At 34.7% G+C, this 16,394-nt stretch overlaps 2 protein-coding genes across 2 annotated transcripts; one reads left to right on the top strand and one right to left on the bottom strand.

Moving 5' to 3' along the window:
• The first annotated feature begins 380 nt into the window (after positions 1 to 380).
• On the top strand, positions 381 to 8,927 carry LOC128168144 (E3 ubiquitin-protein ligase RNF180-like). Its single transcript, XM_052834256.1, has 7 exons — positions 381 to 568; positions 2,185 to 2,285; positions 2,547 to 2,709; positions 6,129 to 6,287; positions 6,852 to 7,027; positions 7,277 to 7,475; positions 8,341 to 8,927. Exons 1-7 carry the CDS (start codon positions 490 to 492, stop codon positions 8,667 to 8,669), a joined length of 1,206 nt encoding a protein of 401 aa, XP_052690216.1. The 5' UTR covers positions 381 to 489; the 3' UTR covers positions 8,670 to 8,927.
• A 340-nt stretch (positions 8,928 to 9,267) lies between these two features.
• On the bottom strand, positions 9,268 to 16,179 carry LOC128167754 (multiple epidermal growth factor-like domains protein 6). Its single transcript, XM_052833645.1, has 4 exons — positions 15,796 to 16,179; positions 12,106 to 14,973; positions 11,885 to 11,990; positions 9,268 to 10,258 (listed from the first exon to the last, which is right to left on the bottom strand). The coding sequence occupies exons 1-4, from the start codon at positions 15,917 to 15,919 to the stop codon at positions 10,144 to 10,146; spliced, it is 3,213 nt and encodes a 1,070-aa protein (XP_052689605.1). The 5' UTR covers positions 15,920 to 16,179; the 3' UTR covers positions 9,268 to 10,143.
• Between the last annotated feature and the right edge of the window lie 215 nt (positions 16,180 to 16,394).

The raw sequence follows: 16,394 nt of genomic DNA, 5'->3' as shown, positions 1-16,394 counted from the left end.
AGTCTCATTTTAATCCCCCCCCCCCCCCCCGTTGAAACATGTAAACATGTAAATCTAAAGAATAAATATATAAAAACTGATAATTTTTAATTAAATAAACTCAAGTTATAATATTGATTCGTTAATTTGTGCTTCTTTGCTGTTGAATTTTGAACCAGTTTCATGATCAAAATTCCACGATGCGGGTCAATTTTCAACGGATTAGGGTCTTTATTCAACACCTTTGGTCTCAATATTCAACGTGGAAAAATGACCCCCGGGTCAATTTTCAACCCGGGTCAAAATTCTTCGTTACACCGGTTCCATATCCGGAAATTAGAAGACTGTTCTGGTCTGTACCTTATTTAGGCTGCGCCTTTGATTTCCTAGATGATCTGGATTTCATAAGCCAAATTTTAACACACGATTGATGATTATTATTACGTGTATTCAGTAGGATACATGTATAGATTTGGTATGCTTATAGTAGGATGAACGTATGCATGTAGTATGTCACTTTACAAATGTAGGAAATGCAGGAATTCTTTGTTTTCCGATGACTGCGTAATTACAGATCACGGACTTAAAGGTATTTAGATTAGTGGTCACTGGTCAGCTGGTGGTAGCAAAATTTACTGACAAGTTTAAAACATTGACCTCAAGACTCGGTACAGTAGATTTCATTTCCTTAAAGCCAATAGAAGTACTCCATGCAAATTTAAAAATATTGATAATATGTAAACGGTGTGACCGTTGGACCGAGCGCAGATTTAACACAGTACAGTTTGAATTTTGTATAATAAAATCTATTTAAAACGCACACAGTATGGTTGCCTACTCAAATCAGAAATAGCCCCAGAGAGTTAGTGATTACGAAATTTTTTTTATTTCTTCTTTCATTGTTCATCAATTTAATTCATATGAATGCCGCTGTAATAAAATTGAATACTGTATTCAGTATCTAAAAGATCAGTTCCTTGAGGTTAATGTTTTTATTTTCCATCTGATGATTTAATAAGACATACATAGAACAAGTCGTGTTTCTTGATTGAAGCACTAATGAAACTTATCTGGTTTCCTTTTTATTTTATTTTAATTCAAATTACCTTCTATTGAATCAGTGGAACTTATTTAGTCGAGTTTAGGGGCAATAGATATCGATAAGTACTAGCCAATCAATGATCGAGCTAACTTTTTAAAAACAAAATGGCTGCCAATATGGCGGGGCCCAGGGCTGGAAGAAATTTTTTTTGGCCTTAGTATCCCTGATTCAACTTTCATTTTTCACTTATTTTCTTATATATACATGTTACCATTAATCCTTGCTTCACAAGGCGGGCTTTGCCCGCGTCTTACTGCGATCGTTTTTTTTCTCTGTGGCCAAGTATGTGATTTTCAACGACGTTTTATAACAGTTTTACGGTGTTTTATTGGTTATGTGTTGTTTCAGCCCCTGTAAAGTTCGGCACACATTGACTATTATACTAACGATACATTCATATTAAAAAAATAACGGTGGATCTGAATGACTAAATTGAATCAATTTCACTTATATCGAAGCATATCTGGTGTAAGGTGGAAATGAACACCATTCAGCCACACAAGACACGAATCTATTAAATAAATTGTTGAATTACCGAATTTAAGACTGTCGAATGATCATAATGAATAATTTTTATTATTAACTACAGTGTATAGAAAATGATATAGAGGGCTTTCTATAGGGTGTGTAATCTATTCCAATGACAGCGACAGTCATGTGTATATCACATTATTTAGTTCATGTATTTACAGCTTTTTGGAGGACGGTCAAGTAAATAGACTCTGCAGCAATTAGTTATGTTGCATGACGGTCATGTATATATCTTCGGCCATCATAGCCAGGTATTTCTTATGGTGCAAGAGAAAAAAGCCATTTACTATTTTTTTTAAGAGAAGCTGCCTACTTAGAGAAAAAGCTTTTTGAGCACCAATAGAGTTTTGATAAATAACTAGTTCCTCAGGACTCCATCTTTGGCCCACTACTCTTTCATAACTGAATAACATGAAACGCTGGATCAATAAGATACAGATTCAGTCATCTTGCAACATGCTCCACATAAATTAGGGGTTGAAAAATGTCCTTCAACCAATAATTTTTGAAAATTACTTTTAATTTAGGAAAGAAGGATTTTTCTGTTCATTTTATGTAAATGCTTTTTGCAGATTCAGTTTGCCCAGCAGCATCTAATGTATTGCCAACTCAATGGTTTCTGTCTTGTGAATCAGATAATACTCCTCAATGGATTTATCAAGCTCTGACAGAGGTGAGATTTTCTGTTACTCAAAATCTCTATATCTTAATGGATTTATATAATACCACTGTGGTGAATTGTGAGATCAAAAAATGTTGGTTGCACATTTTAATTTATTGGTACATGTATTACCTGTACATGAGGGGTTCAGTACATAAGCATGTTGGAACTGCTTTGGAATGTAGCAAGTACATTTTTCACATGCATTTTGTCTTCCTCTTTCTGATCAAATTTTCTTTTAAAAAAATGTTTTTCTTTATTGTTTTCTTGTAGGGATGTTGGAACAAAGGCAAGTTGTATTGCCCAAAATGCCATGGACGAATTGGTTCGTTTGATTTCATCTCTGGAAACAAATGTCCATGTGGACAGTTCACCTTGCCTCCACTACATGTACATTGTTGTAGAGTAGATCAAATGCCAGTGACACTTCAACAAGGTAAATAAAAAATATATGATCATATAGATATTTCTTTGTATCACTCGATCATTGCTGTAAAGAGTAAGATCTAAAGATCAGTGTCAAATGTAAAAGTAAATTTCCATATAGATTTTGGGAGGAGAGAATCAAGAGCACTAAAATTATTATTTCATCTAACATTTTTAGCTCACCGAGACGAAGTCAAGGAGAGCTTATGCTATACCCTCGGCGTCGGCGGTGGCGTCGGCGTCTGGACCTGGTTAAAGTTTTTGTTGCAGGTCCTGTATCTAAGCTATTACTTGTCCTATCTTCACCAAACTTGCATGGGTGATGCATCTGGACCTACTTATGGACTTGAAAGACTTGGATGCTGAATCTGGGTCCTAAATTTCAGATGCTGGAGGAGGTTAAGGTTGTTGGACCAGGTTAAAGTTTTTGTTGCAGGTGCCCTTTGATAGCAATATCTTAGTTACTGCTGGTCCGTACATCACCAAACTTGCATGGATGGTGTGCCTTATGATACTGATGCACCAGACAGGCTTGAGTGCTGAATCTGAGCTATAGGTTTCGGATGCTGGAGGAGGTTAAGGTTTTTGGAGCAGGTTAAAGTTTTTGTTGTGGGTGCCCATTGATAGCAATATCTAAGTTACTACTGGTCCTAACTTCACCAAACTTGTATGGATGATGCGTCTTATGATACTGATGCACCTGACAAGCTTGAATGCTGAATCTGAGCAATAGGTTTCGGGTGCTGGAAGAGGTTAAGGTTTTTAGAGCTGGTTAAAGTTTTTGTTGCAGGTGCCCTCTGATGATTATATCTTAGTTACTACTGGTCTTTACTTCACCAAACTTGTATGGATGGTGCGTCTTATGATACTGATGCACCTGACAAGCTTGAATGCTGAATCTGAGCAATAGGTTTTGGATGCTGGAGGAGGTTAAGGTTTTAAGAGCTGGTTAAATAAAGTTTTTGAAACAGGTGCCCTCTGATGATGATATCTTAGTTATTACTTGTCCTTACTTCACCAGACTTCCATGGATGGTGTGTCTTATGATACTGATGCACCTGACAGGCTTGAATGCTGAGTCTGGTTTCGGATGCTGGATAAAGTTAAGTTTTTAGGAACAGGTCACATGTTTAATAAATGATAGTACTATATCAAACTTGCATAGTTGATTTAACTGTAACATGAATGAATCGCAGAGGTAGCTTCAGATGCAGAGCTTGATCTCCATTATCAAGGATGCTAAAAAATAAATCTTAGTTATTACAGGTCCTAACTTCACCAAACTTGAATGGATAGTGTGTCTTATGATACAGATGCACCTGACAGGCATGGATGCTGAATCTGAGCCATAGGTTGCGGATGCTGGAGGAAGTTAAGGTTTTAATTGCTAGTGCCCTCTGATGATGATATCTTAGTTATTACTGGTCCAAACTTCACCAAACTTGCATGGATGATGCGTGTTATGATACCAATGCACCTGATGGGCTTGAATGCTGAATCTGAGCCATAGGTTTCGGATGCTGGATGAGGTTTAGTTTTTTGGAACAGGTCACATGTTTTATAGATGATAGCTTGCATAGTTGATTTAACTTTATTATAAATTAAATGCAGAGGTTGCTTTATATGCAGAGCCTGATCTCCATTATCAAGGATGCTAAAGAAATCTCCTACCTCACTCAAACCATCTCGATAGATAGATGTGTTTGTTGATAAATGATATAACATGATTCCTATGATATAGTATTGTATGATATGAAACAATATTGTTTGATATGATACAATATGATATCATATGTTATATTATAAAAAGTTATACAATACGATATGATATTGTATCAATTTTTTGGATATTTTATGATATGATATTGTATCATGATACTGTTATGTATAGTATTGTATATTATGATACAATATTGTATAATATTATATTGTATTTTTAATTTATTATTTTATCACATGATACAATTACATAAGATATTGCAAAATATTATATTGTATCCTATGATACAATATTGTATATTCTATAATATTGTATCATACAATATTGTATAATATGATATTGGTTTCAGTAATATAGAATTATGTCACATGAAATTGTATTATATGATATTGTAATATTATATAATATTGTATCATACGATATTGTATGATATGATATTGGTTTATATGATATATTATCTTATCACATGAAATTGTATTATATGATATTGTAATATATATTATTGTGTCATATGATACAATATGTATAATATAATAATGTATTTTATAATATTTTGCTTTATCACATAATATTGTATCATTTGATAAGATACAATGTTGGAATCAAATTATATTGTATTATATGATATAATATCATATAATGTATCAAATATGTTTCAGTGTCATTCAATACAATATCATACTATATTATACAATATAATATGTTTCAATGTTATGATGTATTATGTAATATGATATTGTAATATAATACTATATTGTATTATATTTTATGATATTGTATTATGTGATCAAATACAATAAGGTATAACACAATACAATGTCATATCATACATTACAATATCATATCTCATTATTGATTATTATGGTATTTTATTGTTTTATATCATATGATATATATTATAAATATGACATGATACAATATTTAATTTTATATCATTGTATTGATTAACATATGAACATATGATTATCATAAAAAAAATTTTATCAGATGATATACGATATTTTGTCAAAACAGAATCCATGAATATCCAAGATCATAAAGTATGATTTTCATATAAAATGATAAAGGTGGTCTTATGAAGGTGATGTCTCATAATGGTGATGCTCCGTCTCGGTGAGCTTAGTAATCTATGATTACCTATGTTTGTTATATGTGCATATTTCAGTTAATTGAACTTATTAATGATTTGTTAAAATTTTACTTGGTTTTACAACATTGGAAATCAAATGTTTTTTTTAATTCCTAAAAGAAATATAGGATTTCTAAAGTCAAATAATTAATTCTTATTCCATGTACCGACTTTAACATTACTTTATTATCACATTACTTGTTCTATGCATAAAGATTTATATATGTTGTTTTGTGAAATCATCACGTTAATAGTTTGCATGCAAATCAATTAACATTGAATTCTGACATATTTTTTTTATCCTTCGCTTCCGTAGGGTGTACACAAATTATTAATCCTACTTGCTAAGCAATTGGATCTTGTCATACAAACTAACGGGGAACCTTATAACTTTTTTACATGTATTAATTATGAATAAATTTTCCATACTAAGATAGATAAGAAGGAAGAATAGATATCTAATTTTTTTTCAGCAACAGGATTTCTGGAATTGCCATCAATCTGAAAATTATTCAGCAATCAAGTGAAACTGATTTTGATCATAAAAACTTGTGTCTAATAAGTGTATATGTTTTTACAGAGCAGTATCAAAGAATAAAAACACTCAGTAAGGAAAAAACTGCTGAGCAAGACCACCCTGTGCGGTCAGCTGTAAGTACAGTGGTTGCCCCGGCTACAAGTACCAACCAAACCAGACCTCAGACCACTGTTACAGTAAATGCTGTTGAAAACCTCCAAGGTTAATGATACATTTATTTTTCAATGATTGAAGTATAGTTTTACTAAATATTTTGTATCATAAATATACTTTCTATATTTTAAAAATGATAGTATGTATATAATGGGCATCCATTGATTCTAGAATCCTGAACAACCCCCACCCACCCCCACCCCCCAATTTTCCCTTAAAACGTTTTCAATGTTATAATTTATCAATATTGACACAAAAGTATAAATGGAAAGAAAAATGCTTATCTTTTTCTCTTCCCTTTTTTTCCCTGAAGGAAAATCATAAAGCTATTTTGTTGGGTGTGGGTATGTTGGAAAAGGTCGGGGGGAGACTGATTTTGAAATATGAAAGAATTTAGAAAGTGAAAATGCTTTCCTATTATCATATATAAAGACCTTATATAAAACCTCTTCTTGTAACCTTACAAGAGATTCCCCTTGGTGGTTCAGTGTAAATTCTTTAATTTTGTAATGCCTTATACTTGCACGCCTTAGGGAACACTACCCCAAAGATCATTGCATGTTTTATCTTTAAATGCATGTCACATTATTGTCAAAAAATTCATATTCTAAGAATCAGAAAGGAAGAAAAAGAGAGTACGGAGGAGAAGGATGCTTATACATGAAGTCCCATATGATCCACCAACTGTCATAAATGAAAACCAGTTTGAAATATTAAAACAAGACAATGATGTTGATGACACATACCTAAAACAGAAAGCCACTGAGGATCTGGTAAAGCCATCTTGGGTATGTATACAGTTACAGGTTTCTTTCTTCTCTTTAAAGAGAAATAGATTCAACTTTATTTCTCATTCAAAATATACACTTTAAGTTTGGATTTAAAGACTTTTACATCATCTGAAAAAGAAGAGCTCTATAAAGAAACATCAGAGAATTTTTAAAGATTGTTTTAATGGCTTATAGCTTGACAACCCAGCCTTCTTAACCAGAGTACTTTAGCCTTCAATATATAAATCAATGTATATACTTATGTAGGAAGCTCCCATTGAATCCACTGTATCAGAGGACCATTGCTGCCCTGTATGTCTGGATATCTTCTGTATTCCCACCACCTGTCAGCCCTGCAGTCACTCATTCTGTAATCCCTGTCTCCGCCGACTGGCCCGAGGAAAGCCTCAATTTACCCCCTGTCCTCTCTGTAGAAAAGTCATAGTGTCCTGTATTCAAGACAGCGGTAAGCTCTTTCTATTTTAAACTAAGCTTTGCAATTGCTAAACTTCTTAAATTTACGACAAATCAGTGATGTTGTGTACAATTTTATTGTAGATACTAATATTACAAAATCAGTACCTAGGTTTTGGTATTGCAACAGATACATGTACCTTCATATCTATTTTTAGAAAAATGTACTTCCTGTTCAAACACAGCTTAGGCAAAATAATGGGAAGGACACTATTACCTCTTTGCTATGACATATGTCTGGGACCTAATCTTATGATATTAAAATGAGCGTTTGTTTAATGCATAACAAGTACTTGATAAGAATTTGCCATAAACCCCAATAAGTTGTATACATCTGTGATTCATTATATCAGTGCTCTTGCACAAAAGTTTAAGGTAGGTACATGAACCTCACTACACCGAGACTTATACTTTTAAAGACACTACATCACAAGATTTTGATTTCAATGTTTTGTTAAATTGTTTGTACCAATTGATTTGGTTGAATGTCATCATAGCTCAGTGGTTAAAGTATCGGGCTTGTGAACAGCAGATCATGAGTTTGAATCCGCTTGGAGCTTTGTTCACATTTATTAAATAGTATTTGGAAATATATTTTTCATAAAAAATTGCTCAATTTTTTTGCCTATTTGACCTCTATACTTGTTATCCATTATGCTATCATAATCAAGTAATTTTCTGCTGTTTGATAAACTATTTCAATGTGTAATGAGCCACCTTAAGTGTTATTTATACTTTTTTTATGTTAAGAATAAGAGAATTTGTAATGAAAATTTTTTATTAAGGCAAATGTTTACAGGCTTTTATTTTTTATGTCTCATATAAGAGTTGATGGAAGTCTATATCTGTTTTTGCAGAACTAGAAGCCAAACTTAAGGACCTTTACCCTGAGGAGTATAAAAAAAGATTACAGAAGGAGCGCAAAGCGTGCCTGGATAGCTTTTACCCTCTTCCTTCCTGTGCTAATCCTTCCCTGCAAAGAGTAAGGCCCGACTTCTCAGGAATCACTAGAACACAAGTGGTGCTGATGGCCGTCTTGTTGACTGTGTGTGTCTGTATAACTCCAATGAAATCCTTGGTGCATAACATGTTGCAGATGTTAAGTTTTTGCATTGACAACCTGTTGTATTTTCTTGATTCTGCGCTAACTGTGATGGCATTACATGATATTTTGCAATTATTTTAAATTTAAAAAAAAACGACAACATATTTTTATCACCATTATAATTACTTCCAACTAATGAAAGTAATTTTTCATATGTTGACTTGTGGACTCAAAAGTCTTGATACTAGGTAATTTTCACTCTGCCTTATTAGTTACGTGTATGCTGAAAGTGCTTTATTTTTTTATGATCACAATATTTTGTTTACAATGTTTACAAGAACTGTTATATTTTTGTACACTCTGTTATGTTTCATTCTAAACTTAATAAAATATAAAAAGCAATAATGATTTTCATATTATTATTTTTTTTTTTATTTAAAAAGGTAGAGAATCTTTTTGGCACTTTCTATTTTTAACAAAAATTAATATACTTCACCAACAAATATGGTTGATGACTCGTTTTCTTAATTTTTTTGTAATGGTCAACACAAATCCCTGGTACAGTATAGGGTGTTCAATGATAGTAGCATAGAACAATAACTGTTCTACCCCATTTCACACATAAAATAATTCAGAGCTTTTGTCGGTTTTTCAGCGGTGAAATCAAAATATTTCAAAAGATCCATCAAATATGATGTTTGTGTTGTGTAAGAGTTGAAAGATCAAACAAGCAAAGACAAATTGAATTGGAATGTTTTATTGTTATACCACACAAGCACAATTTTTTTTTCGACCTGGTGGGCTGGTACTAAGTTTGCATCCGTTTGACTTTTTAATGAAACATCGAGAGCTTGTGTAATGATGGGATTGTTGACGCGGGCTAGAAATTATGTGCCTGCAAACAAGTTAAACAAGTTCTACAAGTTTGAGCTGTAAAAAAAAAATATACTTTGGGTCATTATGTTTATTCATCAAAAAGGCCATGAGCTGATCACTACTAAATACATGTACCTAATAAACTATTAAGCCAAACCTAGCTTCAAATGGCCGTAGACTGTGTTATTTCTAGGTAATAGGCAATAAGCACAAGCTTCTTGTGGGTTTTTTTTATATAAAAACTATGAACTGAAAACGAAAATTGGGACGACATACAGAGAACAGGCAATGATTAATGCCAGTACATCCATTTCTGCCAAATGCAGAACCATAACATACCGGTATATGTGACTGCTGTACAGTTGTATTTGACCCACTATCTTCATTGCGAGCCATTTCTCATGCTTTTGAAAGTGATAATTCGACTTAAACTTTAAAACGTACAAGGACAAAGGCGAAACTTCAAAACCTAACTCTTCAATAATGTTTGCACATCAGCATACTACGGTCTGCCCATCGAATTTATAACTTTTATATCAAGGTATAGATTTAATGCTCAAATATCAGACCTCTCACTATTGTCAGCAGAAACGGGTGTACATGTTATATGATGTGTAAAAGGGAAATATTGGCCCCTTACGTCATAAATCATCACATAAAAGCAGGGCAAACTATAACAAGGGACAGAACTCTGACAAGACTGGCCCCTAAGTCAATAAAATGTTAGCGAACACGACAATCACATCACAGAATCCAGCATAAATCCATTATTTGTGTACTGTGACGGGGCATTGCTTGAATATGTAACGTTTGTATATGAATGTTCCTTCTCGTCAAGTCGCTTCTTTCGGAATCTGAAGGGAAAAAAGACAAAAGATATACCGTTTGTTTCAACATCAGAACTTATTCAATAATACTGCTGGCGTTTTAGGTAAACCCAAGGTTAATTCAATAAATATGTATTCTGTAACAGTACAAGAAGATTAATATTATGATATGACTCTACTAAAACCTGTGCACCCGTCTTTGAGCTAGTATATCTAATATTGATATTCATTTCAAACTTGGTAGATTATAACATAAGATTTTCTGAAATTAATTATTATATTTTCCTCGGACTAGAATAATGTTTTTTCGCGGCCAAAATTAAGAGGGCAGCGCTTTTTTTTCATTGCATATATTTGACTAAACAAAACAGATTTTATTTTAGAGTACTTCATCTTGATTGTTTTAAACTGGCAGTAACAAACGGATCCAACACACACACACACACACTTATTAATGTGAGAGAGAGAGAGAGAGAGAGTTTAATTGTATACATGTGTATTTTTACTGGGAAATACCCAATTAAAACCGCTATAGGAAACTTTTTACCTTCGTTTTATTTTGCTCATTAAATTTAGCAATGAACATTTAAATTCGATGACAACACGTTCCACTGTATACCAAAAACTGTTTGAAAACGTGAATTTGACATAATGAATGATTGTTGAATGTTATTTCCTTGTAAATGACAATGCATATATCAATGGTTGATAATTTTGTCGAGGGAAAAATATACTGTCAAATATAACTATCGATTTTTTTTATAACATGGCACTTTGATTTTCTAAAATCTAAAATCAATGATATCAACAATTATTTGGGTTTTTTTTAAAAGTCATAACTGAAGGGTATAGTTAATATAATTAATACTTCATGTATAAATAAATATTGGCCTTTAAGTATACACCAAATCAGTGCGTGTAGTCATGCAGTCATTGTGGCTTTTTTTAGATTCTCGACAACGTGTTGACTGGTAATTCAAGCAGGACATGGCTAATGTTTTTGTTTATTAAAGGACTATATATGATAAGGGCCTAAAATGGCCCCCTAAAATGAACTTCATCATTTTACTATCATTCTTTGTTTTCTTAGTACAGATATGTATGTGATGTGTTTACATAATATTCATTTTGGTTCAAGTGCCCACAATTTAGAAATACGACATTGTAAAGACAACCTTTTCCCGCCATTTTTGCATTTTTAGCGTAAAACAGCTTGTTTTCAAGCAGTTTTTCCTTCCGAAAACATAGAGCGCATTGTTGAACAAATAAAATATTTTAATCAGAGATGTATCTAGCCAAGACTAATAAGTGACAAAAAAATATTCCTTGTTCAAGCATGCGCTCTATATTTCCTATTCGTAAATAGATAAGAAAAATGTCAATTTTTGGCTGATTTTGATTGAATTAAAGAAATGGCGTCACTTCTGGCGTCATATACTGCCAGTGAGTGCAAATAAATCAAATAAATAGATGAAAAATATATTTTATATCAACTCTTCTAAAAAATTAGTTAACATTTTATTGTACCCAAAACACTTAAAAATTGGCGAATTATGGGGGCCAAATTTAACTCTTATCATATATAGTTCTTTAATTATTAATTGTTAAAGGAGCTGTAGCGAACCATCAAACTTTTAAGACAACATGAAATACCTGCAGAAAACAAACGTTGATATGATTATAGCAACCACGACTATAGCTGCAACAACCGCAACAGCAATCATAGCCACACTGGGAACAGCAGGCATTTTGTTCGCCTCTACAGATAAAAGAAAAAAAACAATATCAAATATAATATTTCTTGAATTGTGTCACTCAGCTTGGTAATTACCAGCATGGGATATGGACATTTATGTAAAAATTTAAATCGTTACCACTGCATGTGAATCCTTTCCAACCCGGCGAACAACCTTTGGTACAATGTCCAGTTGTCCGATCACACTCTTTATCTATACAGTTTTGCGCGCACATGTTTTGGCATTGATCTCCATACCAACCGTCCTGACAGCCCTGTAAACAAGCACCTGTCACGTTGTTACAGGAAACCATGTTTACGCTCTTCTGACAGTACTTACTGCACACTACCATGCACTGTCCAGTCTGCTGATCACATACACTACAATGAGAGGGACACTTTTGTTCACAACTTTTCCCCCACATTCCGGCGATACATGAGCTGCATTGTCTTGTGTCCGCGTTACATGTCAAACACGAACCCTCGCACGCCGTGACTGGGAGCTTCGTCCCATCCTCCGGGATATTGCACAGCAACCCTGTCCATCCATCTATGCAACCTTCCAGACACTGAGCAGTAGTTCTTTCACACGCACTGTTTTTGCATGTACTGCTACACTTTTGACACACGCCATTTTTGGCATAGTAACCTTCTTTACAAATGTTACATAAATAAACGTCAGTTTTTACGTCCCGTTGGCAAGAATAGCAATTTTCACATAAGGGTACGCACTGGAAGTTAACCATATGAAAGCCAAGAGAGCATGACGTGCACGTTTCCATTGAATCGCATGTGCGACACCCTTTTGGACATAATTCAATACACTGGGGTCCATAATGTCCTTCTTTGCAACCGAAATGGCAGTTTCCGGTGGCCAAGTCACATTTATCCTGAAGACAAAAACTACATCCCGCGACACATCTATTTTCCAACAACTGATACCCACTTACACATTGGTCGCAATTGAGACCATCTGCACATGATACACAGTGTTCTACACATTTTTCTATACATTTTGAACCGACCCAGCCTGCTTTGCAACCATTGTCACAGACCCCATCAGCTGAACATATCTGATCCTTGCAGTTCTTGCACGTAGATATACATTTGCTACCTTCTAGTTCAAACCCATGTAGACATGCATCACAGGAATCGCTAGAGTTACATTTTGAACATTCTGCAGGGCATGGAAGATCACACTTTGTTCCGTGCCATCCGTCAACACATCCTTGCTTACATTTGCCATCAGAAGAACACATCCCATGAAAACATTTACTACAAGAACTATAACATTTCCCATTGAGAAGTGTCTCCTGAATGAAGCACTCTTCACATGAGTCTGAATTGCTGCATTTTGAGCACCCCTCAGGGCATCTCTGGTCACAATGACTACCAAACCACCCTTCTTTGCAACCAAACAAACACTCTCCAGTAACTTGGCAGTCATCCTTTAAACAGTTCAGACACATTTTCGAGCAGTCCTCTGCATATCTTCCTCTGACACACTCCAAACAAGATCCTGTTTCTTTCGAGCATTTCGTACAGTTTTTCAGACAATTCTTAGTACAGTGTTCACCATAAAAGCCCTCTCTACATTGATGGCAGGTTTTTTCAATATCGTCACACACTGCACAGTACTTTTCATGACAAGTTGTATCGCATTTATCTCCAAACCACCCATCTTCACATTCATCTATACAGACTCCTGTTGTTGGATGGCATTTTGTGGACCCTCCTTTGCAATGTTCACTGCATGAATTACATTGGCCGTCCGTATCGAGATAATAGCCACTTTCACATCCCACACAAACTTTACCGTAACCGAAAAATGGCTCGCACCATACGCAATGATCTATATCGCAGAAAACATCGCATCCTTGTTCTTTTGGATAATAGTGAGGTTCACATCCATTTAGGCATGTTCCATTGCTTGAGCAAAATTGATTCCCCCCTGCGCAGTGTTTACATGGGCAACATGAGCCCTGCGACAAATACCATCCCGTATTAGCTTCGCATTTCTCGCAAACGCGAAACCCTAAAGTTTCCTCCACATTAGTACATTTTGACATTGTACAAGAACAGTTTTTCTGAGGCTGACTGTATCCAGCAGCGCATTCGCTACAGACGATTTCATCTGATATCATGTCTTGGGAACAAGAGCTGCATATTTCTGGACATTTCATATCGCATCTACTCCCCGCTAACCCTGATTTACACATCAAACACTCGTCTTTTGAGCTGCATTTGGAACAGTTTTGAAAGCATTGTAGGTTACAACGTCCTCCAAACCACCCGTCTTCACAGCCGTAGTCACAGTACCCAGTGTCCTTGGTACACATTCCACCAACACAGTGACCACATGGATCCTCGCAGTTCTCACCATGAAACCCCTCAACACACTCTAAACATTTCCCGGTTGAAACATGACAGAATGCGCAGTGCGGGGGACAGGAGTAATCGCACTGACTTCCCCACATCATCTCCCGACACATCAGACACTCGCCATCAGTTTGGTTACAAACCATACAATTTTGAGGACACGGCTTTTCACAGGATTCTCCGTAAAATCCATCATTGCAACCAAATTGGCAGGTTCCAGTGGCCTGGTCACAAAATCCACGACGGCAGTGGCCGCATTGTCTCGCACAGTTTTCTCCAAAGTATCCCTGAGCGCAGTGAATACATTGACCATTCTCTATGCTGCACACGTGACAGTTATACTCGCATTCATTCTGGCACATTGGACCCCAGTAGTTCGGCTGGCAAGTCAAGCAAGCTCCCGATTCTTTTTGACAAGAATAACAATGGACGCATTCAAAATTGCAATTTTCGCCAAACCACCCATCAATACACGACAAGCACCTCCCATTTGATTTTTCACATGTCGAGCATGTGTTTGGACATGTGTGTTCACACTTCTGTCCGTAGAATCCCGTTAGACATTTTCCACAATCTCCGGTTGTATTGTCACAAGTCTTGGGTTCGCAATAAAGGCAATGCATTGTAACTAAAAAAAAATAAAGCAAACAGTTTTTAAGTAAAATATCATGTAGTATTTTCTTATAAAATCTTTACATTTCACGCAGTCTTTCTGGTTATTTTCTCAAACAAATGTGGTGAAATATTTAAACAAATTCCTAATATCATTAACTTCCTTCATTAACATAACAAATTAAAACGCACTCAAAACCTTCGAAAGAGCGTGAGTCACATACTAGCGGTATGCGGTTTGTGCAGTATGTTATTATGTCCCCTTATATCGCCAAAACTCATCTCTTTTATATAAGATTTGTGATTTATTTTTCGTGAATCATAAAACTGCATAAAGTAATCCTTGTTCAACAAAAACGGGCGTTTCACATTTACAAATGATGTTTGATTTTAATTACCGAACGAGACATAATGAGCTATAGTTAAGTATATGACAAACTAATTAATCGTACAAAGCCGAAGTCAATTCACGTAACGTATAATTATCAGAGGGGAAAGGGTTAATTTTTTTTGCATAACGTTATCAATGAATAATTATACATAGATATAATCAAATAAATGTGTGTTCCGAGATTTTTTTTAAAAATGTCTGTTTACATAACTACCAAGTTTAACGGATTTATAAAACATCTTTTATGAATAAATAATAATGAAAATCAAATAATTCTTCCGTGTGCATTAAAATTAGGGAACTGCTGAGTATGACGTTTGTCTATCTAACCCATACTTTTTCTTTCACTTCCTTTAACAAAGCACATGATTGAAACTGATCATATACAGTACTCAGTGGTTTAGAGTTATGTACCTTAGTAGATTCGAAATAGACCATGAAGCTTACCAAACGTTGGCCCTTTCTTCCTAGAGAAGTCTGTCGAGAAGAAGTCTTGTCCGGCAACGTAAACACACAGTGTGGAACAGATGACCAGTAGTGTCAGAAACTGGACACAGCTTACAGAAGTCATCTTAAGGTTTCTTTCACTCCTTTATGAAGAATTAATTACTGATACGTGATTATTTTTTCCAATTGAATTAAGGAAAATTTTTGGTTGCATGCATAATTAATTCCAACGTCACGATGCACGATTCTTTGTATCCAAAATCAAAGGAAATCCGTCAAGATACTTCAACAAAAGACTCCGTCTCCATTTCATTCACAGAAATTATTTCTTCTTTTAAATCAGACGAATTAATTTAGGCTGTAATACTAAGTCTATATGTATCGTGTTCGGTCTCCCTACGCAATATGAAGATAAATTATCATTAGGTGTTTCTGTCAAAGGTAACGAAACAAAAATTTGCATACCTGTGACAGGGTTTGGTAATGCCCTGGTATACATTAATGGTGATGTAAGCGACCGTTCACTCAGCTTTACAGTGATGAACAAAACCGCCTAATGATGGTAATGAATGTAGAGTATAATTTTGTAAACAAATTGT

The sequence above is a fragment of the Crassostrea angulata genome, chromosome 10 (assembly GCF_025612915.1).
Source record: "Crassostrea angulata isolate pt1a10 chromosome 10, ASM2561291v2, whole genome shotgun sequence".
NCBI lineage: Eukaryota > Metazoa > Mollusca > Bivalvia > Ostreida > Ostreidae > Magallana > Magallana angulata.
Note: the sequence above shows the minus strand (reverse complement) of the source record. Positions and strands in the feature narration are given on the sequence as shown.